Source organism: Paramisgurnus dabryanus, chromosome 4 (genome assembly GCF_030506205.2).
Source record: "Paramisgurnus dabryanus chromosome 4, PD_genome_1.1, whole genome shotgun sequence".
In the NCBI taxonomy this organism is placed as follows: Eukaryota; Metazoa; Chordata; class Actinopteri; order Cypriniformes; family Cobitidae; genus Paramisgurnus; species Paramisgurnus dabryanus.
In genome coordinates this window covers 33,981,925-34,008,280 of record NC_133340.1, presented here as the reverse complement: position 1 = coordinate 34,008,280, position 26,356 = coordinate 33,981,925, and the positions used below count along the sequence as shown (strand labels likewise).

At 36.7% G+C, this 26,356-nt stretch overlaps 1 protein-coding gene across 1 annotated transcript in view; it reads left to right on the top strand.

The window, feature by feature from the left end:
* The window catches only part of cacna1hb (calcium channel, voltage-dependent, T type, alpha 1H subunit b), a 75,236-nt gene that overhangs the window by 36,412 nt on the left and 12,468 nt on the right, over positions 1 to 26,356 (top strand). The window contains exons 9-23 of the mRNA XM_065254297.2: positions 1,942 to 2,093; positions 2,169 to 2,354; positions 4,739 to 4,853; positions 7,356 to 7,511; positions 14,322 to 14,403; positions 14,489 to 14,661; positions 14,874 to 15,209; positions 15,846 to 15,946; positions 16,040 to 16,163; positions 18,641 to 18,709; positions 18,790 to 18,974; positions 19,366 to 19,492; positions 19,930 to 20,055; positions 22,821 to 22,910; positions 23,628 to 23,820. Coding sequence (XP_065110369.1) covers positions 1,942 to 2,093; positions 2,169 to 2,354; positions 4,739 to 4,853; positions 7,356 to 7,511; positions 14,322 to 14,403; positions 14,489 to 14,661; positions 14,874 to 15,209; positions 15,846 to 15,946; positions 16,040 to 16,163; positions 18,641 to 18,709; positions 18,790 to 18,974; positions 19,366 to 19,492; positions 19,930 to 20,055; positions 22,821 to 22,910; positions 23,628 to 23,820 — 2,215 coding nt within the window. The remainder of the gene's footprint in view (positions 1 to 1,941; positions 2,094 to 2,168; positions 2,355 to 4,738; positions 4,854 to 7,355; positions 7,512 to 14,321; positions 14,404 to 14,488; positions 14,662 to 14,873; positions 15,210 to 15,845; positions 15,947 to 16,039; positions 16,164 to 18,640; positions 18,710 to 18,789; positions 18,975 to 19,365; positions 19,493 to 19,929; positions 20,056 to 22,820; positions 22,911 to 23,627; positions 23,821 to 26,356) is intronic.

Genomic DNA, 26,356 nt, shown 5'->3' with positions numbered 1-26,356 from the left:
GGGAGCTGTGAACTGAGCCGTTGGTTGCAATTTCAAAGCTAGATGCAGCTAACATCACCTTTAACCTAAAATACATTGTTTTCGATGAAAGACAAATGCATACCGAGCTCCTAAGGTTACATTGGAGTAAAAAAATCCAAAGTTTAGTTCCATGTGCTCACAGAATTTTTAAAAAAAGTTTAGTTTCACTTGCACACGTGAAACTGTTGCGTGCGCACGTGAAACTTTCGCGTACACACATAAACTTTATTAAATTTTTTCTCCATGTCCCCTTAGGGGCTCCTTACATGCACACATTAAAATCTGCTCGTCTTTGTTTCATTTTCGTAAATTTTTGCCATTTATACTTATTTATAGTCAAATGCTCGCAAACACCTGGCATGCGACTTACGCTTTCCTTGCGGTTTAATTGTAATGCAACAAAGCCAAGTAACATATAAGGAGTTTGGTTCCAAAACGCGATAAACGCCTTTTTTATTGTTACCGCCAAAATCAGTATTGTATCAGGTTAGTATTAAAAAGTTAATTCTTCCTTTTACGCAAAATCTCTTTTGTCCACATTCGACCGCTTCTGTCCTGAATACTGTGAGGGGGTGGTCTGTGAGACGGTGGGCGAGTCTCTCTGCTGTCATTCAAACCCGAGCGGGAGTAATTATGAATTTATATGGACGCGAACTAATATTATGTCGGAGTCCGCTGCTTGTTTAGCAAGTAAACATGCAGCACAGTGTTTTGTACGTTTATATGTTAGAGCTTTCTCTGAATTTTCAGCGCGATTGATGAAATAGAATCGCGCAACTTTCACACGCTTTCAAAACGAAACTACGGAGATCAGCCGCTTTCGTTTTATCAATGAAAGGCTAAAAATAGCACTGTTCACCGTGTGTTCACGCCAGAAGTCAGAAAAGACGTAAAACTTGTGTTTTGTACCTCAGATTAGATAAATGGGTGGAGGGAAGGCGATCGCGTGTTGCTATTTGAACACATTCAACCACATGTGCGTTTACACTACAAAAGCAATCCGATCGAAAGTGGTTTCGACTACCTCTGAATGTGGTTGAAAGTGGTCGAAAGTGGACGAGCTCAAAACATTTTGAATACCGTTTACACCTGGCATTAACGTCGTCCACTTGTGATCCGATCGATGAAAACGCATGTTAATGCCAAGTGTAAACAGCCTCATAGACCCCCATATTAGTATGCCCAACTTTACAGTACAAAATATTATGTTTACAGCCTGGTATAAAAATTATTATTGGTTAGGTGGGTAAATGTTTGGAACCCATCCATTTAAATAATATTAAGCCTTAAAGATTTGCATAATTAAGTGCGCGGCCACTTGAATGACAGGTAAACTGCCATTACTGTTGAGCTATGTGGGCGTGGTTTAGCAACCAGACACCTCAGCTCTACCCATGTCCCACCCATTTTTGGTTATCCGATTTGATGCACGTTGACGGGCTGCCAAGATGGTGACGTCACGGACACTACGTCCATATTTTTCCCAGTCTAGGGAAAAAACAAGCATCTCCAGTGCCACTAGTGGACACTACAAACGAAAGATGTTCAGTTTATGCAGAAATGTAGGCAGAGGTACGTAATTCAAATGAGTCTGTGTAGAAGAAAGAAATGGTTATTTTAAGATTGTTTGGGTAACCAAAAAACTAAATGTTTAGCACAACATGAAGAACTTTTTTTCAAACCTTTATTTAGAGTGTATCCGAAAAGTAAACTCAAGAACTTTGTTTAGCAAAAAGTGGTTCTCAATGTGCAATAAAATGTTATTTTGTGAACCTAAGGCAACCATCAATGTTATTGATGTTTATTGGTTAGGTTTTTCAGAATCTCCAAATCTAATGGTTACATTTATTGCCGTCCCATATCATTTGTGCTGTAGACGGTGTGCTGTAGCCTTTATTTTTCTCTCTTTGTCTTTTGTAGCCGGAGGAGTTAACAGTCGCGCTGGAGATCAGTAATATTGTCTTCACAAGTTTGTTTGCGTTAGAAATGGTCTTGAAACTTTCAGCCTGTGGTGTGTTTGACTACATCAGCAACCCCTACAACATCTTCGATGGCATCATTGTCATCATCAGGTACTGTGCTGTTTAATTAATTTTCCTGGTACTGTTAAATGTGGTCTCACACGTTTTGTTTGGTGGTTCCTGTAGTGTGTGCGAGCTCGTCGGACAGGCGGAAGGAGGGTTTTCGGTTTTACGGACGTTCCGTTTGCTGAGGGTCCTGAAGCTGGTGCGGTTCCTCCCCGCTCTGCGCCGGCAGCTGGTGGTACTGATGAAGACTATGGACAATGTGGCCACATTCTGCATGCTGCTGATGCTCTTCATCTTCATTTTTAGGTGTGTCTTTGTGTACAAGAGCAAACAAACATTGCAAACTAAACAAGTTTTTAGGAATCAATCTAGGAATGTGGAATTACTTTGTCTGATTGAAACGGGCTTGATACATGGATGGATGGATGGTTTGTTATTCGTAGTTTTGAAAAGGAACATCGAGAAATGCTTTGCAATCTAAAGATGTGATGGATTATTCTCAGACAAAAGTGTGTGCCTGAACATTTCAAAAAAATATATTTTAGAAATGAATGAAGTGCAGATCAAACCAATCTGCGTACAGGGCAGAAATCGCTGTGTTCCTATCATTTTATTTGTAAAGGTTTTTGCTGGACTTGTGGTTATCTAGTGGTTATTTTTCAGTACTATGCAAAGTGCTACCTTATATTTCAACCCTGTAACATTAACCTTCTTAGACCCGAGCTTTGGTTTGTCTTTTTCTTCCAGCTATTTGGGGGTTAGGAAGAACCAATAAATAAAATAACCAAATAATAACCAAGTGTAATTGTCCACGTTTGTGTACAACAGGTTCCAGTTACACAGAATTAAGTATTATGGGCAAACAACAAAAAATTTGAATATATGTGGACATCCAGGTCTTAAGAGGTTAAGGTTTGTCACAGCAGTTGCATCAGCCTTTTGTCATACCCTGTCTGTGAAATTCAGGCTGAAGTCTCATAGTCTAATGATGAGATTTCCTATTAAAGAAATCAAGGTTATATTCACAGAATGTTCTTCACATTATGTACAATAAGATTATTTTATAAAGGAAAGTCAGTCAGGGTAACATATTTTATAAAAGTATAATTTTTAATTTACAAGCAAAATTTAAATTTTCAATATTTTAAATTCTTTGTAATCCTTTAAAATGTAATTAAAGTAAATAGATGACAATCTGATGCAGGTTTTCTATTCACATTTACGATGATGTCACAGCATTAAAGGCAGCGCAGCTACACTGCAAAATATTACTGTCTTACTTACACTGCAAAAAAATGATTTTCAAGAAAACAATTCTTAGTATTTTTGTCTTGTTTTCAGTAAAAATTTCTAAAACTTCTTAAATTAAGATGCTTTCTCTTGATGAGCAAACCGACCCAAGAAAATAGGTTTAGTTTTTAGACGAAAAATATCAAATTTAAGTGATTTTGTGTATAAAACAAGCAAAAAATCTGCCAACATTTTTTTTAAACACTTAATTCAAGAAAATGTCAAGAAACATTTGCCTACCCCAAGAAAAAAATCTTGAAAAATTTTTTAAACACTTAATTCAAGAAAATTTCAAGAAACATTTGCCTACCCCATTTTTTTTGCTTGTTTTATGCACACAATTACTTAAATTTGATATTTTTGGTCTAAAATCTAGACTTATTTTCTTGGGTCGTTTTGCTCATCAAGAAAAAGCATCTTCATTTAAGAATTTTTAGATATTTTTACTGAAAACAACACAAAAATACTAAGATTTTTTTTTTCTTGAAAAATTTTTTTTGCAGTGTAATATTTTTGTTTTGTTTTTATCAGAAATATCAAAAAAATTCTTAAATCAAGATGTATTTTCTTGATGAGAAAAATGACCTAAGAAAATAATTCTAGTTTTTAGATAAAAACTATACAATTTAAGTGAATTTGTGCTTAAAACAAGCCCAATTATCTGCTAATGGGGTGATACATTTTTGCTTAAAATAATGTTTAAGAAAAAAGAAAACTTATTTTCAGGTTATTTTTCTCTCCCCACACTGGCAGATATTTTTGCTTGTTTTAAGCACACATTCACTTAAATTGTATATTTTTGGTCTAAAAACTAGACTTATTTTCTTTTGTCATTTTGCTCATCAATAAAAAGCATCTTAATTTAAGAATTTTTAGATATTTCTACTAAAAACAAGACAAAAATACTAAGTAAAAAAAGTCATTTTTTGCAGTGTATAACAATACATTTATAATCCCACCCAATTTGAAGCAGTTCTATACCACAGTGATAAGAGCGAGGAAAGCGAGACGAGTCGTGTCATGTCATGCTGAGCCTACTCGTACTGCACAGTGGGGAAGACCCATAAATTTAAAGCCTTGTTAAATATGTTGAACACATGACACCATCCCCACATCCCCATTTTCATTTCTGCACTCTTCTTACGTTTTTCTTTAGTTGTAAATGTTTAATTTTAAAGTATTATATAGTTTTATCTTTATACTTTACTTCAACTTTATCTTTTATATTTTTCAGTTTTATTTTCACTGCAAGTTGTATACAGTACAGCATATAGTAACTTGTGTTTGTGTGACAAACAAATTTCTTAAATCTTGAGCCTAAAATTTGGCATGAAATTGAATAATTGTTTTGCAATGCATTTTCTTCTGAATGCATCTCTCTTTTTTTGTGTGTGTTGTAGTATATTGGGTATGCATCTGTTTGGGTGCAAGTTCAGCCGTCTGGAGAATGGAGACACGGTCTCTGATCGGAAGAACTTTGATTCATTGCTCTGGGCCATCGTCACTGTGTTCCAGGTCAGTAAAAAAGTGTCTTCCATCTTGGCAGATTCTCCAGAACTTCCGGTATTTACACTTTAAGATGTTTTGCACTTTTTGTGAAAGTGAAAATATACGTTTTAGCTTAAGTAATAAATTGTACATGTCTTCTTTTGAGAAAGGTAAGCTGAAATCTCAAATTTTGTGCTGACCGCTATAATTCTGTAGGTCTTAAATAAAACAACTGGGGCCTCATTTATAAAAGGTTGCGTACTCATAAAACGGGTCTGGAAACGTGTGTACCCCAGTTCCCACGCAAAGGTCATGATCTATTAAAAAAACTTAATGGGAGAATGGGCATTGCAGGGTGGGATATGAGGATGATTCATGTACATATACTTGCAGGTGATCTGTGATTTATAAAGGGAACATTGCTTTGCTTTATAAGTCTTAATCATTTTTGGCGTATGCCATTTCTGGCTTTTGTGCATACGTAGACTTTTAGTAAGGATCTTACGGGCAGTTTTATAAATGAGGCAATTTTACAGAGGCTTTTATACGTTTAAAGATCAGAAATAGCATTTTTTTGTTCTTTGGAGACAAGTTAAGATTTAATGCTCACTACCTAATTTTGGAACAGCAGCATTTGCCAGAATGCTGATGAAGGGGATTGTGGGTATTTTGCCTGTCTAAATAAAGTAATAAATCCCTGCATGCCTGAGCGAACAACCAGTGGCATAAGCAGTAAATGTAAAAATGTTGAATTTGTTTATAAATGTTGCAAATAATTTGATTCAACCAAATCATCCACAGTACTTTACATTCTATATAAAACAGCAATGTTCCATATTGTAATGAAGCTAAGTGCCGAAATCCCCTCACGGTCATCCTTGACAACAGCTGAGACAGGCTGAACTATAAGAGTGTGTTTGTTGTGTGTGTCTCGCTCTTAAAACTGGGATTATCCAAACTTTTGCAAGATGTGTCGGAGTTTTTAAAATTGCTGAGGTCATCAAAGTCTGCCCCATATTATTGCAGACATGATGAGGTCATCAGCCTTCTCCCTGCAGTATTGGCCTGTGTGATGAAGGTCACTGGTGGGTGACACTTGTGCAAATACTGATATGGTGGTGTATTAACTCCAGGCCCTGAGGGAAGCCATCCGAGTCAAGGTTTCCTCAGCACCTGGAGCCTTTAATTTCCCTAATCTCTATTTCTGTGTGTGTGGAGGTGTGTATGTGTGTGTGTTTGTAAACAGAATATGAACTTCAGACTGAATCTGCTGGTTTTCCTCAGTTCTAAATCAGTCAAGAGCTGGAGATGAGTTCAGGTTTCTTTGTAGATGTCTGCAGGAAAACAAACTCAACAAAGTTTTTCGCTGCTGAATGTTTAATGAGTCAAAAGAAACTTATTGAAAACTTTTGCTGTGTTTACCTCTAAATGTCACTTTTAATATACATTTTCAAGTTAATTTATACATTTACTTATAACATGCATAGTGTAAACAGTACAGTATCTTAAAAATAAAGGTGCTTAAAAGGACTTGCAGAGCGATGACATACTGCAGAAGAAATATTTTTGGTTCCGCAAAGAACCATTCATCCAAAGGTTCTTTTAAGGCAGGAGTGGGGAACCCTGGGTCCTGGAGGGCCACTGTCCTGCAGAGTTTAGTTCCAACCCTAACCAAACACACCTGAATTTCATTTCCAAGTAATCCTAAAGACTTTAATTTGATTTTTCAGCTGTGTTTAAACTCTGCAGGGCAGTGGCCCTCCAGGACCAGGGTTCCCCACCCCTGTTTTAAGGGATAGTTCACCCAAAAATGAAAATTACCCCATGATTTATTCACCCTTGAACCATCATCAATTAATAAGATTATCTTTTTTCACAAAACAATTGGAGTTAAATTAGAAAATGCCATCGCTGTTCCAAACTTTACAATGGTAGTGAATGGTGCTTTTGATTTGAAGCCCAAAAAAGTCCAACCACCCCACCATATATTTAAAACTTCACAAACTAAAATAACTAGCCTCCGATAACGACCGATGCCCGTTCACATGGGAGGCACTGAAAAAATGATTCATTCAATTTACTCACCACCATGTCATCCAAAATGTTGATGTCTTTCTTTGTTCAGTAAAGAAGAAATTATGTTTTTTGATGAAAACATTCCAGGATTTTTCTAATTTTAATGGACTTAAATGGACCCCAATACTTATCAGTTTTAATGCAGTTAAAATTGCAGTTTCAAAGGACTCTAAATGGGGCTCTTACTGTATCTAACGAAACAATTTCATTTTTTCGCGTCATCGTATAACACACACTTGCACACCAAAGGAAATGTAAAATTGTGAATCGAATAATATGGTCTCCTTCAGCCAAATAACTAATCAAGGGCTTATGCAATTTTCCCATTTACAATGTATTGTTAAGTCAAAATGTACAAGATGTTTATCTACGAAACAAGTAAGACAAGTTTTGCGAGTGAGAAAAAGCAGAAACCTATCATCAGCAATGTGTCTGTACTGTGTCTCTTTACAGATCCTGACCCAGGAGGACTGGAATGTGGTTCTGTATAACGGTATGGCCTCCACCTCTCCATGGGCGGCTCTGTACTTCGTGGCTCTGATGACTTTTGGGAATTATGTCCTCTTCAATTTATTGGTTGCCATCTTAGTAGAAGGCTTCCAGGCTGAGGTAAGAAGTCAGAAAGTGGAAAATCTTTATCAACGTTGCTGTACGGACGAAAATAAGTTTAAAAATGTTGCATTGCTGCAGAACAGCTTTACAATAAATAAACATAATGAGAAGGTAGTTGTAAAAAAAAAAATATAGAAATAATTTAAGTTTGTAATTAGTTGAAAGATGACTCAACTGATGACAACTACATGAAAACCATTAAAAAAAAAACATTTTAAAAAAGAGCATTAGAAATTCCTGTCATTTCATCCAAAAGCTCATACAAACCTCCATGGTTTATGAATTTGGTAGCAGATTTGGTCACCTACTGAAAGTTACATTTAATGTAAAAAATGGTTCCTCTTTTCTCAGAATTTACCATTTTCTTTTTACAAACTTACCAACTGGCTCCTACAGTAGGTAATTTTAACTCATTACCAGCATTTTTTTGTGATTTTCACAAAAGTTTCACCAAATGCCTTCCAGGAAAATTCCTTCCAGGAAAAACATACACCAAAAGAAAGAACATACCCTCTGCTTTCAAACAAACAAACAAAACTGGAAAAAAAAGTTTCATCCTATATTTGAAGAGTTTGGTTCCAAAACAATAAATGTCATTTTAAAAAAATGGTTACTGCCAAAGTCAGTATTGTATCAGATCAGTATTTAAAAGTAAATTCTCAATTTTACCAAAATACTATATTCGCCGTGTTATTCTGTCGTCTTTTCTCCCTTTTTTCCCAAAACGCAATAAACGGCACTTCTCCTTTTCTGCAGAATGCAATAAATCGGCTCAACAAATCATAGCGCACCATTCCACGCATTGTAAACAACAATGTTGGCGCGTTGAATACACGAACTTTGTGATCAACAAACAAACAAAAACAACATAATACTTTGATGGCATTAATAAACCTGGGGTGGTTTTCTGTGATGGGAAAGAAACGTAAGCCATCAACATAAAATAATTTACGTGAGAGGCACTCGGGAGACGGAAAAATGTCGGCTGTTGCTTGTTCTCCCGATAGCATCAAGCTTCTGTCATGCTAACACATTGACCCCAGGTGATCTTATGACTTTCGCTGTGAAAAAAGTTCAGCGACGACGTCCCAAGTATAACAGCAGCGATGACAGTGTTCTTAATATGACAAAGTAAGTGTTTTGATTAATGCCATAATGTTTATTTTTTATCAGTGTATACAACTAGATACCACTAAATGAATATAACATGGCAAAGATGAATGCACATTTATATATTAATTCAATAGATTTATCGCATTTTGAACAAATAAATAAATCTGTTTTTATAATAAATCTTGAAAATCATATTATGGATTTGAATTTTTATAACCAAAAGATGGTATGTGAACGTTTTTTTTACAGAAATTAGTCTAAATGGATTTATTGGGTTTTGGAACCAAACTCTTCATTTTTTTCTGCTTATAAACTCTTAAATTTGATTTCAACCATTAATTTCACTATGATTTCGGTCTTTGATATGACCGTATACAGTTAATATTACATTTTTCATGCTTATATTTTCACAGAATGTTTTTATGTCGGATGGTTTTATGCAGTGTTGTGCCTGAACGAGTTCATTGAACGAAAGTTCATGAACTCGTTCATATTTTGGGCGAACGTGAACTGAAGGTACTGTATTACTGGCTGATGAACGTTACTGTAAACTCGTTCATTCTGGGGCTTGTGAACGAACGACACGCTCTTTCAGTTTAACGTCTTTCAATAGGTTGCCAGATTTCTAGAGTCTTCCAGGCGAAAACCCGACTAAAACACACCGTAAACAGGCCTTAATGTCTAGTGGAAAAAACACTCAATCTGGCAACACCCGCGTTTCATGGCTGCATGCGTCATCAAAACAAAGAGCAGCATGGAGGTGACGCACTGGACGCTGCTCACATAGTTTAACATTAAATAACATCATATTTGTCCTAAACGGTTAAGGATTAACATAGGCTGCTAACGCATATTCTGGATTTTGATAGACTCTGACTAACCTCACGCTATTTAACGTGCACGTGCGAGCTGTCCTACACGCGATGCCTCGCAGCGCTTCTCGCCCGGAAAACCCCCTTGAAGCACCCGGCTAGCCTTTCAAGGTATGTGCAATCAAATACAAAACTTAAAAGACAGTCAAAGCTAATGTAAACCCTGGTTGGATAAGGATTTAAAGTTGGATATGAAGATGAAATCTGATGCATTTAGCTTCAGTGTTAAAACTGATAAAATAATTGCTTTCTGTGGTTCTATATGGGCTAAAATGGCAATAATTAAAAAAATCTAATATGGGGAAAAAGAACTATAAATTAGTTCATTTTTGGAACTGTGAACTAGTTCAAAATTTTGAAATATGAAATATGAACTGAATTAGTTCATTTTAAAATTTGTGAACTGTGAACTGACCTAGTTCATGTAGAAAGTGAACTTTCCTATTATTTAATTATAAATACAATTATTTAGCTGGGTTTTTACAGGCAGGGTCATAGTGTATTGTAACTTGCCTTGACCTTAAGTCTCCCAAAAACTAAAACTTTGTCATTACAACCAAAAGAACCCAAACACAAATCAACACTTTAAAAAAATCTGCATTTGGGTTCTGCAGAACAAAGAAAGACACTGGGGGTTTAAATGACATTAGGGTGAGTAAATCATTTAAAAAGTTTCATTTTTGCGTGAACTATCCCTTTAACATTTTTAAATGTCACTGGGCTTTTCTAACCATCAGCTTGCTAAAACAAACTTGGCGCAAATTTTCTACAAGACGTGGCCATATTGCATTAAATTGAGTTATCCAGAGGGAAATGTTCATGTGAGGAGTAAGATGCTATCAGAGAACCTAAACGATGGCACTGTAACACAATTATAGCTCTGTACTGCACTGTAACCATGATGCATAGCACGAAAAAGGGATTTCCTTTAGGGAACACGGAAATGAAGAATAGCACGTTCTCGTATCTCTTTGTGGTTCTATGTGACATCAAAGCGATTGATTGTGTGTTAGTTTGGTTTGTGTGTGTAATTTTCATGTAGATTAGACTCATCTGTAGTGTATATAAACACGTGTGTCGGCTGCAGCTGGTGTGATGATTTGTTTGATAGGAAAACGCTTCCGTCAAATCATTCTGCCTCTTCTTTTTCCTCCATCTTTTTATCTCCGTCTCTCTTTTGTCTGTAAGGTGATATCACACATGAGGACACTGCACACAATACATGAATACATGCACACGCACTTCTTTTTGTTGCTTTGCTGAATGTTGGTAATTCGCATTTCATTTATTCTGAACAAGATTCTGTTGACATATTAAAAATAGGTTTTCAAGTATGACACTGTGTTCTAACCATACATGACACAGCTTGATATAACCACCAATTTTGTAACAAATATGAAAATAAGGAGTTTGTGATACAGTCGATCACAAATCACAGCGAGTCCGAACACAAAATAGCATGTGAGTGAGCTTTTCCTGTTTCTGAAAACAAAGAGGGAAAAACCAAGGGGCCACCTTTCAGACCCCCATGTTAAAATGCCCAACTTAACAGCAGAAATAGATATGTTCACAGCCGGAAAAGTGTTTTTAGTCTATATAGCTAATTTTTCCCTTCATGGCAGCTGTGGGGGGGTGCATTTTTTGGTACTTATCCGTTCTGCATAATTAAGGCAGGCCACTTGAGTGACAGGTGAACTGTTGCTGCTGTCACTACCTTCGAGCTAGGCAGGCGTTGTTTCAGCCTCTTTGCCCATTTTCGGTTATCCGAGAGGGATGGGTAGTGACGCTATGATAACTATTGGCTTTAAAAATGCTCGTACATATTTTTTACAATCTATGGAAAAACACATTTAATATCATGCCTTCATGTTGTTCGTGATATCAACCAAAGTTTTGTGTTTTAAAAAAAAATCTGATTTCATATGATGTCTGACTCGTTAGGGAAAAACAACTCGAATCAGGTTTAATTGAGCAATATGTTGATTTCAGAAACCCTTGTTATTAGCGACACTGGTGGCCATTAAGTGAACTGCAGCCAGAAAGGTATTCATTGCTACTACACTGAAAACATCAGGATTGTTTTGCAGTAGTATTTACATAAAAACAATATAGCATATTCATAGCGTATTTTGGCGTTTTCTTGCGGACAGACTATGTTGCGTGGGCAAGATTTTATTTTTAACAAATAGGAACACGTTTTTTCAAAATATTTATAAAATGTTTGGTAACACTTTACTTGAACGGATGTGCATAATGTGGCATTCACACCAGACGCAGAAGCAGAGCCGATCCGCCCTATACGCAGGCTACGCGAGTTGTGTAGGGCCCCACACCACTAGGGGGCCCCCTTGTTCTTAACTTTATGCAGTGTTGCATAGACCAGCTGGCAAGTGAAATTGTGCCATGGGAGTCATTCGAAATTATAACAAGTCGGTTGACGCACCTGTCAACATGCGTCTTAAAGGTTCTCTAAGCGAATTCACGCATTTTAGACCATAAAACATTTTTTGTTACATACAGCACACATCTCCTCACTATCTGCTTGCTATCTGACCGCTGATCAAACTGTAAAAAACGCGATCTCTGTAGACAGCCCAGGCTCTACAAACTTCAATATACACACAGTGGCCAAACCTGCACCACTAAACAAAGCAAAGTTTTACAGCCAATAAACGCCAAGAAGGATTTGGGGGTGGGGGTTGGTCGCGTTTACGAAAGCACGGAAGGGAGGGGGAGGAGTTAGCTATGCTCCGTTTGTTTGAAAACAGTTCAAATATCAACAACAAGTGACGTCGAACATATTCGCTTAGAAAGCCTTTAATTCACAGATTTAAGCTATCCGCCAGGAGCAGGAAAAACAAGTGCCATGAAGGTGAAGTAAAAACACAAAATTCCTATTTAGTCTTGACTAACCATGCAATGGATTTATAACAAACACTGCAGTCCAAATCCCTAGATTCAGTTTTAGTCCAGTGTGTTTTGTTAGAAATGCTTGTACACATAAATAATCAAAATCTTTTATACGTGTTAAAAAAACACACATTTATTCATACTCATTGTGTGACTCCTGTTAGCATTTTAAAACAATGCACATTAGGTCTAATGTCTGCATAATAAGAGAATTATTTATGTATTTTGGTGTGTTTTTCTGTGGAGTCTGATCATGCCTTAGTTTTTTAAACAAATTAGAAAATCTGTTGAGTTATTTGTTATAGTTTATCTGACAGCTAATTTGGTTTTATTGTATTCATAATTTTTAAATTTGTTTCCCTGGTAATCTCTTAAAAAATAATATATGTGGCAGTAGACCTTGTTTTCTAAGTACTTATGTAACAGACCAAGGGCTTTTCAGAAAACATGTGTCAATGTTATACTTAGGAAGTATTCTGATGAGTGTCACAGTAATGTATGTGTGCCAAAAATGTACAGCTATAAGAGCATACGTGTTTTAGTCAAAAAAATTTTACAGCTACATTTAAGCAGAGACAGTGAATGTTTTTTTTTTTGAACGCGATGACAGGGCCCCCTCACAATGTTGCTTAGGGCCCCCAGAAGGCCAGGATCGGCTCTGCGTGGAAGAGGCTGCAAGCGTGATTGATTTACATGTTAAGTCAATGCAAAGACGCAAATAGGCATCTTGCGCCATGGTACGCGCGTTGGGAATGGTGCACAAGGTGTGTTCCGTGCGAATTAAGCGTTGCAGTGGGAAACACGCAGTTGAATAATCTGAACTTTGGCAGATATTCGCGCCGTGTTAACCAATCAGGAGCTTGCTCTAGTAGTGACGTGATTACAGGGAGCGAGCGGAGTCGCAAAAGCCGCTCCCATAATGTGAATTTCCGCAAGAATGTCTCGAATGACTAGAATTGAGTAAACTCAAAATGTTCCAACTATGCGCGAATAGTGCGTTTTTGCCGCCTCTACTGCGGCTGGTGTGAACGCACAGTAAGACTGACATGACACTTTTATAATCATGACATGACACGTGTCATGAACATGAATGAGATTTTTATGCATGTTTATGACAACTGTCATTAAGTGTCATTTGCTCAATTATGTCATTTTTAAGTTGTCATGACAAGTTATGATGTATTGGTTTATGTCAAGTTATCATAACAAAGACAATGTCATGTTTGCATTAAAAATGACATAATTGAGCAAATGACACTTAATGACAGTTGTCATAAACATAAACGTGGTCAGAAAAAGAAACGTTGGGTTGTATTTTAACCCATTGTTGGTTTAAATATAAAATATTTTCCTGGGTTAATTCAACCCAATGACTGAATTTGTCCCTATTTGACCCAACGCTGGGTTGAAAATAACCCAGCATTTTTTTAGAGTGCATGTTTAACATACATAATGTCAGGATTGTATAATGTAATAACCTGCTATGCCTATGAATCAACATGGATAGCGTAACCTAGGCCACGTAGGTGGGGAGAATAACATTAACCAATATCCAATTGTCATATTGAATATCCTTTCTTACTCCGAAATATATTACATTATGAGAGTGAAATGGATTGTGCCATTTCAGGTTGAATTTAAAAGCACAGATGGATGTAGCAGGTAATATTCAGTTGATATAGGATGGGGGCAATATAAGAAATAATATATAAAACAGGTTAACTAACCATCAGATTACAAGACAGAGAGTTCGAAACCCTTGAAAGATCAAATATAATTGTATTTGATCAACTTTTTCTTCTGCTGGCCTTTGTGTTGTTTACGTGCTTGTGTAAACATAATCATTCATTATTATACATTCTGAATTTTAGTTTCTAAATGTCATCTCTCTTTCTCTCTCTCTCCCTCTCAGGGTGATGCCAGCAGGTCTGATACTGATGATATGTCTTCTGACTATGATGATGAGGACAAACTGAGAGAACTGCTGAACTCAGGTGCGTGCGTGCGTGTACATGTGTGCATGTGTGCAATGATTATGTGTGTCTTTTTCTATTTGATGTTTGATCTCTTTGATATTAGGATCAGAATTGAAAATGCAGACATTAATGCCCATCTCAAACGGACACCTGGAACCCCGAGCATCCATGCCACCTCACAGCAATGCCACGCCCAGAACCGAAGTGTCACACGTCTACAGCCAATCACGTCGCAACAGCAATACCTCCACCGAACCCCATGACCAGAGATCCCTGGTAATTTTTTCAAGGGTTGTACTTTAAGAAGCTTTAAACACCATATACATGTACAGTCTGCCAAATGCTACTGTTTTATAAATGCAATGGACCCATCAATGCAGTGCGGAAGTACATTTGCCTTTCAAGATGTTGCGATTACTTTAATCTTTCATTCTAACCATTCATTTTATACTGTTATGGTCAACTCCAGTACTGTTTATCTGTTGTAGTCGAGTCTTTGGGGAAGCCGTCGCTCCAGTTGGAACAGTCTCGGCCACGCCCCCAGTCTGATCAGACGTGCCCAGTCAGGGGAGCGCGAGTCGCTGCTTTCAGGGACGGGACAAGACAGCATGGATGACAACCAATCGGATGATGGGAAATCCAGCAGGACTGGCAGTCTGGGCGGAGTCTCGTGTATGGGGTCATTTGATTTAGATCTCCTGCAGGTTCCACGCCCATATATGGAGTGTAATGGGAGATTAGATGGAGGATATCCATCCTCTCCAAACGTCATACACCCAGAATTACCATCCACACAAGGGGCAGAGGATGAGGACTTTGAGGAGGTGGGACACTGTTTTAAAAAAATCTTTTCAGTGATCGACTGATATAGATTTTTAAGTATTGCATTAGCAGCGCAAAAGATCAAGGACACGTACTGATAAAAAATGTATAGCTTGTAATGCACTATAAGTTGCACTGGATAAAAGTGTCTGCTAAATGTGTAAATGTAAACGTTAAGACACAAAATTGCATTCTGAGATATATATATCAGACTGAATTACCCAACCGGCGTGTGCCCATTTTCTATTTATTGGCATCAGATGAAAGATTAAAGTTTGATCTCCTGTTTGTGTCATATCGAAAATCTATACTAGATACAATAAACGTACAAATTTGACCTGTGGTTAAAACTGAAATTACTCAAAGCTTCCAGAAGACATGCTGCAGCTACTTTATCAGAGAGATCTTTGCGATGGCAAATTTATTTTATAAATGAAACACAGATGGGACTTTTCAAAATTAGGTAATTCACACTTGCGCAGAATATAATAAAGATGTTATGATGTTAAACCGGATTATTCTATAAACTGCAGTAATTTTTACATTTACATGTTTTTATAAGTTAGATTGTTTAAGTAATCAAATTTATTGCAAATAGATCTCCCTTATACAAAAATGTGTCTGTGTGGTTTATTTAGAGTTGGTGTTTGATTGTGAAGAGATTGTTGGAGCCATATAAACCTCAGTGGTGTAGAGATCATGAGGATTGGTCCCTTTATCTCTTTTCCCCTCATAATAAGTGAGTATAAATACACAGTAGTCATACTCGCTACACGTGCAATAATAAATGATGTACTTGCACATTTTAATGTCTCTTTCTCTCTTTGTACAGGTTTCGTGTCCGCTGTAAGAAGATCATCACTCATAAGATGTTTGATCATATTGTCCTGTTCTTCATCTTCTTCAACTGTATCACAATTGCTCTAGAGCGACCAGACATCCAGCCTGACAGCACAGTAAATACACTCATACAAGCTCATTTTACAGCTATCATTCTGTCTAAAACTAAATAAAAAAACATATGCATGTGATGCATTTATTGAATTATATACAGTATTAATGCACTATTACTGCAATATCTACACTATCATCTGCAATCAGTGTCAGAAATGTTTTAAGTGAAAAATATTCGGCATCCCTACACATCCCTAATACATGGCCCCCCAAAGAAAATTGATGACAAAAACATTCCAAAACTTTTTTGAATTGAACAAAAAATATTAAATTATAAAATGTAGTGCTGTTGGTTAGAAGCCTTATTTTTCTAAGATTTAATTACACAGAATTTATAATAAATAATACATTTTATAAAATGACATAAAACCAGGGCCTCCCGGCACCATCTCATGGGGCCACGGCCCCCAGTTTGAGAACCACTGTTTTACAATACAGTTCCATTTGTTAAATATATAAATATATAAAATAACAATGAACACTACTTCTACAGCATTTAATAATCTTAGTACATGTTAAAGGACAAGTTCGGCCTTTTTACACTTAAAGGCCTGTTTTCAGATTGTTTATGATGAAATAGAACGGTTTTGACTGAAATTTCGACATATGCGGCTGCCCCGAGAATTTTCGGATGTTTCTGTTTTACCTCACAGCTCTACAATGGGTTTAATGGTGCACTGGAACAATCCTTCCTAAAATGCATTAAACTTTCGTTTACAAAGAAGTGAAACTCACCGAGTGGTCAGGGGTGTTCACTGGTATGCTCACACAAAAATCGCTGCAAAAGACGCATTCCAACAGGTTTTATCGTAGTTTTTGCCAACTCCATTGACTTGTATTAGATGTGCTGTGAGGTACAGTATTACTCCGCGCCGGGAACTTTGTCTCTATTCTTGAAATGAGCAATGGCGGATTAGCGCCACCACCTGGGCTGGAGTGTCTATTATCCAAGCTCTAAGCAGAAGAATGTACGGGTGTGAGGCGTTTGGAAAAATAGGTCCACAAGTTAACAACGAATGCTAAAACAGCTGTTGGAAAGCATCTTTTGCAGCGATTTTTGTGTGAGCATACCAGTGAACACCCCTGACCACTCGGTGAGTTTCACTTCTTTGTAAACGAAAGTTTAATGCATTTTAGGAAGGATTGTTCCAGTGCACCATTAAACCCATTGTAGAGCTGTGAGGTGACACAGAAACAGCCGAAAATTCTCGGGGCAGCTCCATATGTCGAAATTTCAGTCAAAACCGTTCTATTTCATCATAAACAATCTGAAAACAGGCCTTTAAGTGTAAAAAGGCCGAACTTGTCCTTTAACTTTTTTCAACTACTGAACACCACTGTGTAGAATATGTAAGGAATAATTGACGACGGGCCATTGAATTATAAAAAATAATGCACACCCAAGGTGCAATGCGGCACCACGCGAAGCATTGACACAAAGCATCAGAAATTAATGCATACCCACAGAACATTTCTCAGCAAATCAGAATACAGCATTTAAAAGACCCGTGGTATAACTCATATTATACCACGGGTCGGTTGAATGCTATATTCTGATTGGCTGAGAAGTGTTCCGTGGGTATGCATTAATTTCTGATAACTGCACACCTAACTTGTCAAATGTCTTAAAAATAGGCACCAGAGCAATGTTTGTGGTAACCGTGGTATAAGAGGAATAATTGACTCCGGTCCTTTGAATTATTTGAAAATAATGCACACCTGCGGTGTAACGGCACTGCATTGCACCTTGGGTGTGCATTATTTGCTTATAATTCAATGGCCCGTCGTCCATTATTCCTTACATCAAATAAAATAAAATTAATAAAAACAGAGATTTACTACAGTCACATTGTAAATTTGTGATCCTGGACCACAAAACCAATCATAAGGGTACTTTTTTTTACTGAGATTTATACATCATCTAAATAAATAAGCTTTCCATTGATGTATGGTTTGTTAGGATAGGACAATATTTGGGCAGAGATTTGAAAATCTGGAATCTAAGGGTGCAAAAAAATAAAAATATTGAGAATGGCCTTTAAAATGGTCTGTGAAGTAATTAACACATGATAAATAAAATTTAACAAAACATCTTAATGGAACATCTGGATTTTTGGCATTAAAATAATGATTATTTTGAATGTATTGTTGGCTATTGCTACAAATATACCCTAGTGACTTATGACTTGTTTGTGTCCTTGTTAAGATCTCTCATCTATGGTAAAATCAATATATGCACAGCCTCAAGTGACTCAATTGCTGTTTTAAAATGGCCACAACAGCATTATTTTAATAGACACCAATGTTCAATAAATAATTAATTGTATTACTTAAAATAATGGCTTATTAATATGTAAAGAATATTTGAAGACGGGCCATTGAATGGCCAAAATAATTATGCAGCACAGAAACCAATAAATGAGGAACTGTAAACTCTTTATAATTTTCTATAATGTTTATTAATATATTCATTTTACAGGAGCGTGTTTTTCTTAAAGTTTCCAACTACATCTTCACTCTGATCTTCGTAGCTGAGATGACTGTGAAGGTATTGTTGGATTAAGTAACTATTTAAAAGTCAATAAAATGATGAAAATGACCATGCTGATAACAGTGATGGTGTTGCAGGTGGTTTCTCTTGGGCTGTATGCCGGGCCAGGCTCATACCTGAAGAGCAGTTGGAACGTTCTAGATGGTTTCCTGGTGTTTGTGTCGATGGTGGACATCTTGGTGTCTCTCGCCTCCTCTGGTGGGAACAGAATCCTGGGAATCTTAAGAGTTCTTCGCCTGCTCAGGACACTGAGACCCCTCAGGTAAGACTGCGTGTGTTTTAAGCACATTACGTTTTTGCCTCATGAGGCAGCAAGGCAACAAGTCAGCTGCCTTCGGACGAGGTCTTTATTAAAAAAATCTTTATGATTTTAATGTCGCTGTCCGTGGTGCTGAAATCATGTTAATCTGAAATGTTAAAGTACAGAAATTGTACAAGATGGGCTAAACGTCGTGTAACTAATAAAGAGTGATATTTTCTACTATGCAGACTAAGCGGTTTAGTTCAAGGATAACACTAGAGCTCATGTATCAGTTTCTCGTGCACTGAGCTATTTTTTATTAACTGTGACTTTCTAGTCGGATGGTTTTACCTTGAGTCTAGGATACTGTCACAACACTGAATTTTGTGTGTGTTTGTGTGTTTGTTATCAGGGTCATAAGCAGGGCGCCTGGACTCAAGCTGGTTGTTGAAACGTTGATCACATCTCTCCGACCTATTGGAAATATTGTGCTGATATGTTGCGCTTTCTTCATTGTCTTTGGCATCCTGGGAGTTCAGGTACAAACATTTACAATTAATTATTTTAAAGTGTAGTGTCTATTTCGAAGGTCTTTAAGTCCAATGTCATTACAAGTTTTTCGTTTGTACAGGCATTTCAAAAAATTCTATTTTTTGAACTAATGCTGAGTTCATTCATGTACTAATCATTAAGCCATCATTAAGTACAACATGTTTTTTAGTTGTTATTTAGTGTATTAATTAAAAATGAATTCATGTGTTGAGTCATGAGTCATGTTGTCATTGACTCATTAGTTTTTGATTAGTAAATGCTTCAAATTGGCATTACTTTATATTCAAATAAGAATTAATTTACGTATTAGTTCATTATGATTCATGGACCCTTATTATAAAGTGTTACACTTTTTCTTTTCACCAACCCTGTTTGCGATTATTATGGTGTGGTAACTATTAAATGCAAGATCTTTTTGTTACAGCTTTTTAAGGGGAAGTTTTACCACTGTGAAGGCTTTGACACTAGAAATATAACTAATAAATCGGGGTGCCTGCAGGCTAAATACAAATGGGTCCGCAGGAAGTATAACTTTGATAACCTGGGTCAGGTAAGACACACTTGCATATAGACAAATTCGCCCAAAAATAAAAATTCTGTCATCATTTACTCACCCTCATGTTGATCTAAACCTGTATGTGTTTCTTTATTCTGTTGAACATAAAAGAAAATATTTTGATAAATGATGGTAAGCACACAGTTGACGGTACTCGCTGACTTTCATAGTAGGATAAACAAATACTAAAGAAGGCGTTGCGTACCATCAACTGTGCTTACCATCATTTATCCAAATATCTTCTTTTGATGGTAACTTTAATTGATGGTAACTACACAGATGATGGTACCCACTGACTTCCATAGTAGGAAAAACAAATACTATTGAAGTCAATGGGTAACATCAACTGTATGATTACCATTATTTATCAAAATATCTTCTTTTGATGGTAACTTTAATTGATGGTAACTACACAGATGATGGTACTCACTGACTTCCATAGTAAGGAAAACAAATACTATGGAAGTCAGTGGGTACCATCAACTGTGCTTACCATCATTTATCAAAATATCTTCTTTTGATGGTAACATTAAATGATGGTAAGTTACCCACACAATTGACTGTACTCACTGACTTCCATAGTAAGGAAAACAAATACTATGGAAGTCAGTGGGTACCATCAACTGTGCTTACCATCATTTATTAAAATATCTTCTTTTGATGGTAACATTAAATGATGGTAAGTTACCCACACAATTGACTATACTCACTGACTTCCATAGTAAGGAAAACAAATACTATGGAAGTCAATGGGTACCATCAACTGTATGCTTGCCATCATTTATTATTTTGATGGTAACATTAAATGATGGTAACCACCCTGTTGACAGGACCCACTGACTTCCATAGTAGGGAAAACAAATACTATAGAAGTCAATGGGTACCATCAACTGTATGCTTACCAGGGTTCTAAATTAACACCCGCCAACCCGCCAAATGCGGGTTAAAATTAATTTTGCCGGGTGTTCATAAAAACTTACTAGCCAGTTTGGCCGGTGATGCATGAGGCATTGCATGCATGATACATAATGCTCTGTTCTCGGACATTTATTCCTCTGGCAGTACTTCCTACATTTCCCATGAACACTGTACCGTAATGCTACGTGATGATGTTTCATACACCCATTGGCTGCGCGCAGTTTGCAGTGAAACCAGCGCGAGAAACCATGGAAATGAACGGAGCGCATCCACAAGAACGCACAAGGAAGGCGGCACATGCCATAGTCTAAATCTGTTGTGCCCCGGTGTAAATCTCAAGTTACGATTTTAACAATTAACTAGTGTATTCCTTTACAAGATAATAGCGGCAAAAACGGATTTATATGCGCTTGTAAAAGCGAATAAGCGATGCAGCAGGCGCACTGATGCATACACGCACAAAGCCATGTCGGCGCGTCATTGCGTTTATCCACGCACAACCGCATTCAACGTCACGCGATTATGTTAGCTTATAAAAACATGACGAAACTAAAGTTTCTAAATTATAATGTTAATCTTATTTTGACTCGATTACTATTGGCTTCTGTGGACGTCAGAAATGTTTTTTTGCAAAGCAGGGAAAGGGAAGCAGAAAGGAAAGATGATGAGACTAAGGGAGGTAAGAGAAAACTACATCCTCACACCCTGTCAGGTCTCAAACATTAGAGGAAAACATTTCAGGAGAACCTCTTGTCAAGTCTATAGAATTGCATTGTTGCTGAGAAAATCAACACATGTATGAAATTAATATTTAGTTTACTAATGTTTAACTAGGACATACATAAACAGTTAGCAGTAACTATGACTGAGATTATTTTAGTATAGCAGTCATAAAATGACTGGTTTCTTAAAATATTGTACAAATATTCTTGTAAAAATAAGTTATTAATCATTGCTATCATTGTATAATGTTGAAAATATGCATGTATACGTGAAAGAAAAAAACGAAACGAACAATTTGTGGTGGAACAAATAATTTTAAAGTTGAGGCAGTAGGGCTAAAGGACCATGAGAGTGCCCAAAGTCATCAGAGAGTCTAAAGTTAATTAAAACTGCCAAGACAGGTCGTATTGAAGAGAGCCTTGCTTGGAGAAGACTCACTTTATGTGTGTTTTTCATACTAACAATGTTAATAAAATTATCAAATGCATTCATAATTTCTCTTTTTCACCGGAAAAAAATTTGGCTAGTGGAAATGCTGATTGGCTGGTAACTTTAGAAAGTTACCAGCCACATTAGCTGGTGATCAAAAAAGTTAATTTAGAACCCTGATGCTTACCGTCATTTATCAAAATATCTTCTTTTGATGGTTACATTTAATGATGGTAAGTTAACCACACGGTTGACTGTACTCACTGACTTCCATAGTAGGAAAAACAAATACTATGGAAGTCAATGGCTACCATCAATTCTATGCTTACCATAATTTATCAAAATATCTTCTTTTGATGGTAACTTTAAATGATGGTAACCACACTGTTGACAGGACCCATTGACTTTCATAGTAGGAAAAACAAGTACTTTGGAAGTCAATGGGTACCATAAACTTTGTGCTTACCATCATTTATAAAAATATATTTTTTGTAGATATTCTGTATGTTCAAAAGAAGAAAGAAACTCATACAGGTTTAGCACAGCATCAATAAACAATGTCAGAATTTTCAGTTTTGGATGAACTATCCCTTTAATAACCAGCTGAGTAAAAGTCAAACCCCACGAGCCCTTACGAAAAACTGTGAAATGCCTTGTTTAATGTTACCTGTGATGTTGTTGCTCCGCAGGCTCTTATGTCATTGTTTGTCCTGTCGTCTAAGGATGGGTGGGTCAGCATCATGTATGACGGATTAGATGCAGTGGCCGTAGACATTCAGGTGTGTGTGTGTGTGTGTGTATGTGTGTGTATTCAGATAACTCTGCACAATGTGAAAACGATTCTCTGGAGGTGTCCGGTTTAACAAAAGAAACAGGGAGAGCAGTGTTTACTGCTTTTTCCCAGAAGTGACATAATCACAAAAGGAAGCAGAAGGGTTTAGGTAAAGTGAGTGTCTCATTAATTCAGCTTTGGATTGGGTGGGGAGAGAGAGAGAGAGAGAGAGAGAGAGAGAGAGAGAGAGAGAGAGAGAGAGAGAGAGAGAGGACACTAAAATGAGCAAGTTGAGCAGAAAAGACAGAGCATTCATCATTTAATCCCACAGAGAGACCTTACACAGTGTCTCATACACACACATACACAGTCCAGATACAATAACACAAAGCAGACGTTTTGTAATGCATCCGTTACGATGTCCCGTCGTTGTGCAGTGACAAATACAATTTTGTCGCTTGTGCAATAAGACAAATATGATGTTTCCATTTCTTTGTGCGATTGCTTCCTTTCATAAATCTTGTCTGTGCTTTCTTGCTGATAAGCTTTCTCTTCATCCAGACCGTTTCTCTGCTTCGCACTTACGGGAATGTGAAATTTCTTAATGGCATTAACATATTTTCAATTAAAAATGATCAATTCTTCGTAATGGGACAGTGTGGCCAACGCATAAGTTAACGTTTTTTTTCTTTCTCATTCTCTTGTTTTTCTTCTCTCTTTGTAGCCCATTAAAAATCACAATCCTTGGATGCTTCTGTATTTCATCTCCTTCTTGCTGATCGTCAGCTTCTTCGTGTTGAACATGTTTGTCGGCGTGGTGGTGGAGAACTTCCACAAGTGCAGACAAGACCAGGAGGAGGAAGAGGCCCGACGAAGGGAGGAGAAGAGGCAGAAACGTATGGAGAAGAAAAGGAGAAGTGAGTGTGTTTATTTTCGGTGTCTGTCGGGACGTATCCGCTTCCCAAATGGCTGGAGTGGTTTGCCGTGTCACATTTTATGTTGTCACCAAAAAACTCACTGATTTCACAGCCAGACACGAACAGCTTCTTTTGGAGCAATGAGATTTCTTTATTTTAGGCCACTTCACATGGGACGGTAGGCAGAATAGACATGATATTATTATAGGAGAGCATTGGTTACAACATGAACATGATAAAACTGGTTCTTTACTGACACTTAAAGGTGCAATCTTAAATTTTTGCCTCTTTATTGCCATCTCTGTTAGAAACATAAAATAGCAGGTTTATTTACATACATTGAAAAAAAAATGCAGCATTAAGTTGATTAAATGTTATGAGGGCACATACATTTTTTAAAAAAAATAATGAAGCTCACAGTTAAGTCGTTTGTAAAAAAAAAAAATACCCCACTATTCCAAAAAATAAGTTTTCATTTCAATTTCATTGTGACTTTAAAGGTGCAATCTGTAACTTTTGCCTCTCTATCACCACCTCTGGTTCAAACATAAAATTGCAGAGAAATCGTATCCGACAGCTAATAAATCATTATTATGTATGTTTGTGAATTGGAGTAAGGAGACCGTTTTGAACATAAATTGTTGCGTAAGGTGCTCAATAAATGAATATTTTTTTATTTTTAAAGAAGAGCATTTTCTGAGAGACATTAAACTTTTGTGAAAATTATGAAAAATGCTGGCAGGGAAAGAGTTAAGGTTCCAAAGCTGACAACACTGAACATTAAAGGCGGGGTGCATGATTTTTGAAAAACACTTTGGAAAAGGGAGTCGGGCCGAGTTCCAAAACACACTTGCAGCCAATCAGCAGTAAGGGGCGTGTCTACTAACAGACATCGTTGCCTGGGTTGCATATGTGTGGGGTGGGTCAATCAAAAGAAGGTCCAGATACTATTGGTGATTTCAAATGTCAACACTGGCTTTCAGAGATAATGCACCCCATCTTTAAAGGGTAGTTCACCCCAAAAAATGGAACCTGTTGACATTTCAGGACTAAAATTACTATGGACATGTCAATGGGGACCATTTTGGGGTGAACTGCTGCAGCATATATTCTTCAGTTCCTGCTTGTGTGACTGGGGCGGATGAATGTCTGATGTCTTTACTGCCAGGCCTGATCGTGTTTGGCTGAGGTATGTCAAAAATGTATTGTATACAGGACGCATAATGGGGACTTACAAAAGGGAACGTAATCAATTATCAAAATACATCTGTATGTTTTATGTGCATATACTGTACAAATAAGTTTTTGTCTGTTTTGACGTGGGATTTTTAAAAGTTATGAAGTAGTGCTGTTGGTTAAAAGTCTTATTTTCCTTAGTCTTATTTCAATTACACAGAATTTTTGATAAATTAATTTAATAAACAAATGTACAATGAATATGATACATTTATATATTTTAAATAATATAATTACAAATATAAATATGTATTAATTATTTGTATTAATATTTTATTAATTAATAAATAATGTTACTATTTATTAATTTTTAATTTTTATTAATTATTATTATTTGGGCTGTCAAAAGCTTAATTGCGATACAAATTGCATACAAAATAAAAGCGTTTTTTTTTTCATAATTTATGTTTGTGTACTGTGTTTAATTTTTTATATAAATAAATACATAAATGTTAATGTTTGTATTTAAGAAACATTCAGATGTGTGTGTGTGTGTGTGTGTGTGTGTGTGTGTGTGTGTGTGTGTGTGTGTGTGTGTGTGTGTGTGTGTGTGTGTGTGTGTGTGTGTGTGTGTCTGTATGTGTGTGTATTATATATAATAATAATTAATATATTTTACAAAATATCATTAAACTGGGCTCCCCACTGGGTCTAATCTGTTAAGCACTTTATGTATTTATCACACAAAATTAACTAAAATGTTATTGTTCATGAAATACGTTTTTAGCAGTTGGTACATAAACATCACCAGAGGTTTTAAAGCAGGGATTTATTACTTCAATCACTTGGTGCTTAAATTGTTGCTATAGCAACGAGTGTAGCCACACCGGATATTGAAGCATCAGTCTGGCACACTGACAAAAGGCTTTTGTACATGTACTATGGTAATACAGTAAATACAGTACAGTTAGTGTCCTGGAGCACCTTTTAATCATCCATATGAATATTGATATAATTCAGTACCATAGTGTTTATTAAATTACCATGGTATTTCTGCCTGATACCATAGCGATAGCAGAAAACTCCTGCCACTGTTATTTTTTATGAGGCAAACTGTAAACTGAATTATGGCTGTCTCAACACCTTATTTCACTTCTCTTTCTTTTTCTTTGTCTCTCTCTCTCTCAGTCTCTCCGTCTCTCTTTTGCACACAAAGCTCCTTTCAAAGACACCTTGAGCGCTCTTTGGCAGTGATGGATATTTGGGGGGTGCTTGGCGGGACACTTTTAATGTCCATTCGATGACTTGACAGTTTCCTAACAGTGATTAGAGACACATACTGACGCATTAGCTGTATGAA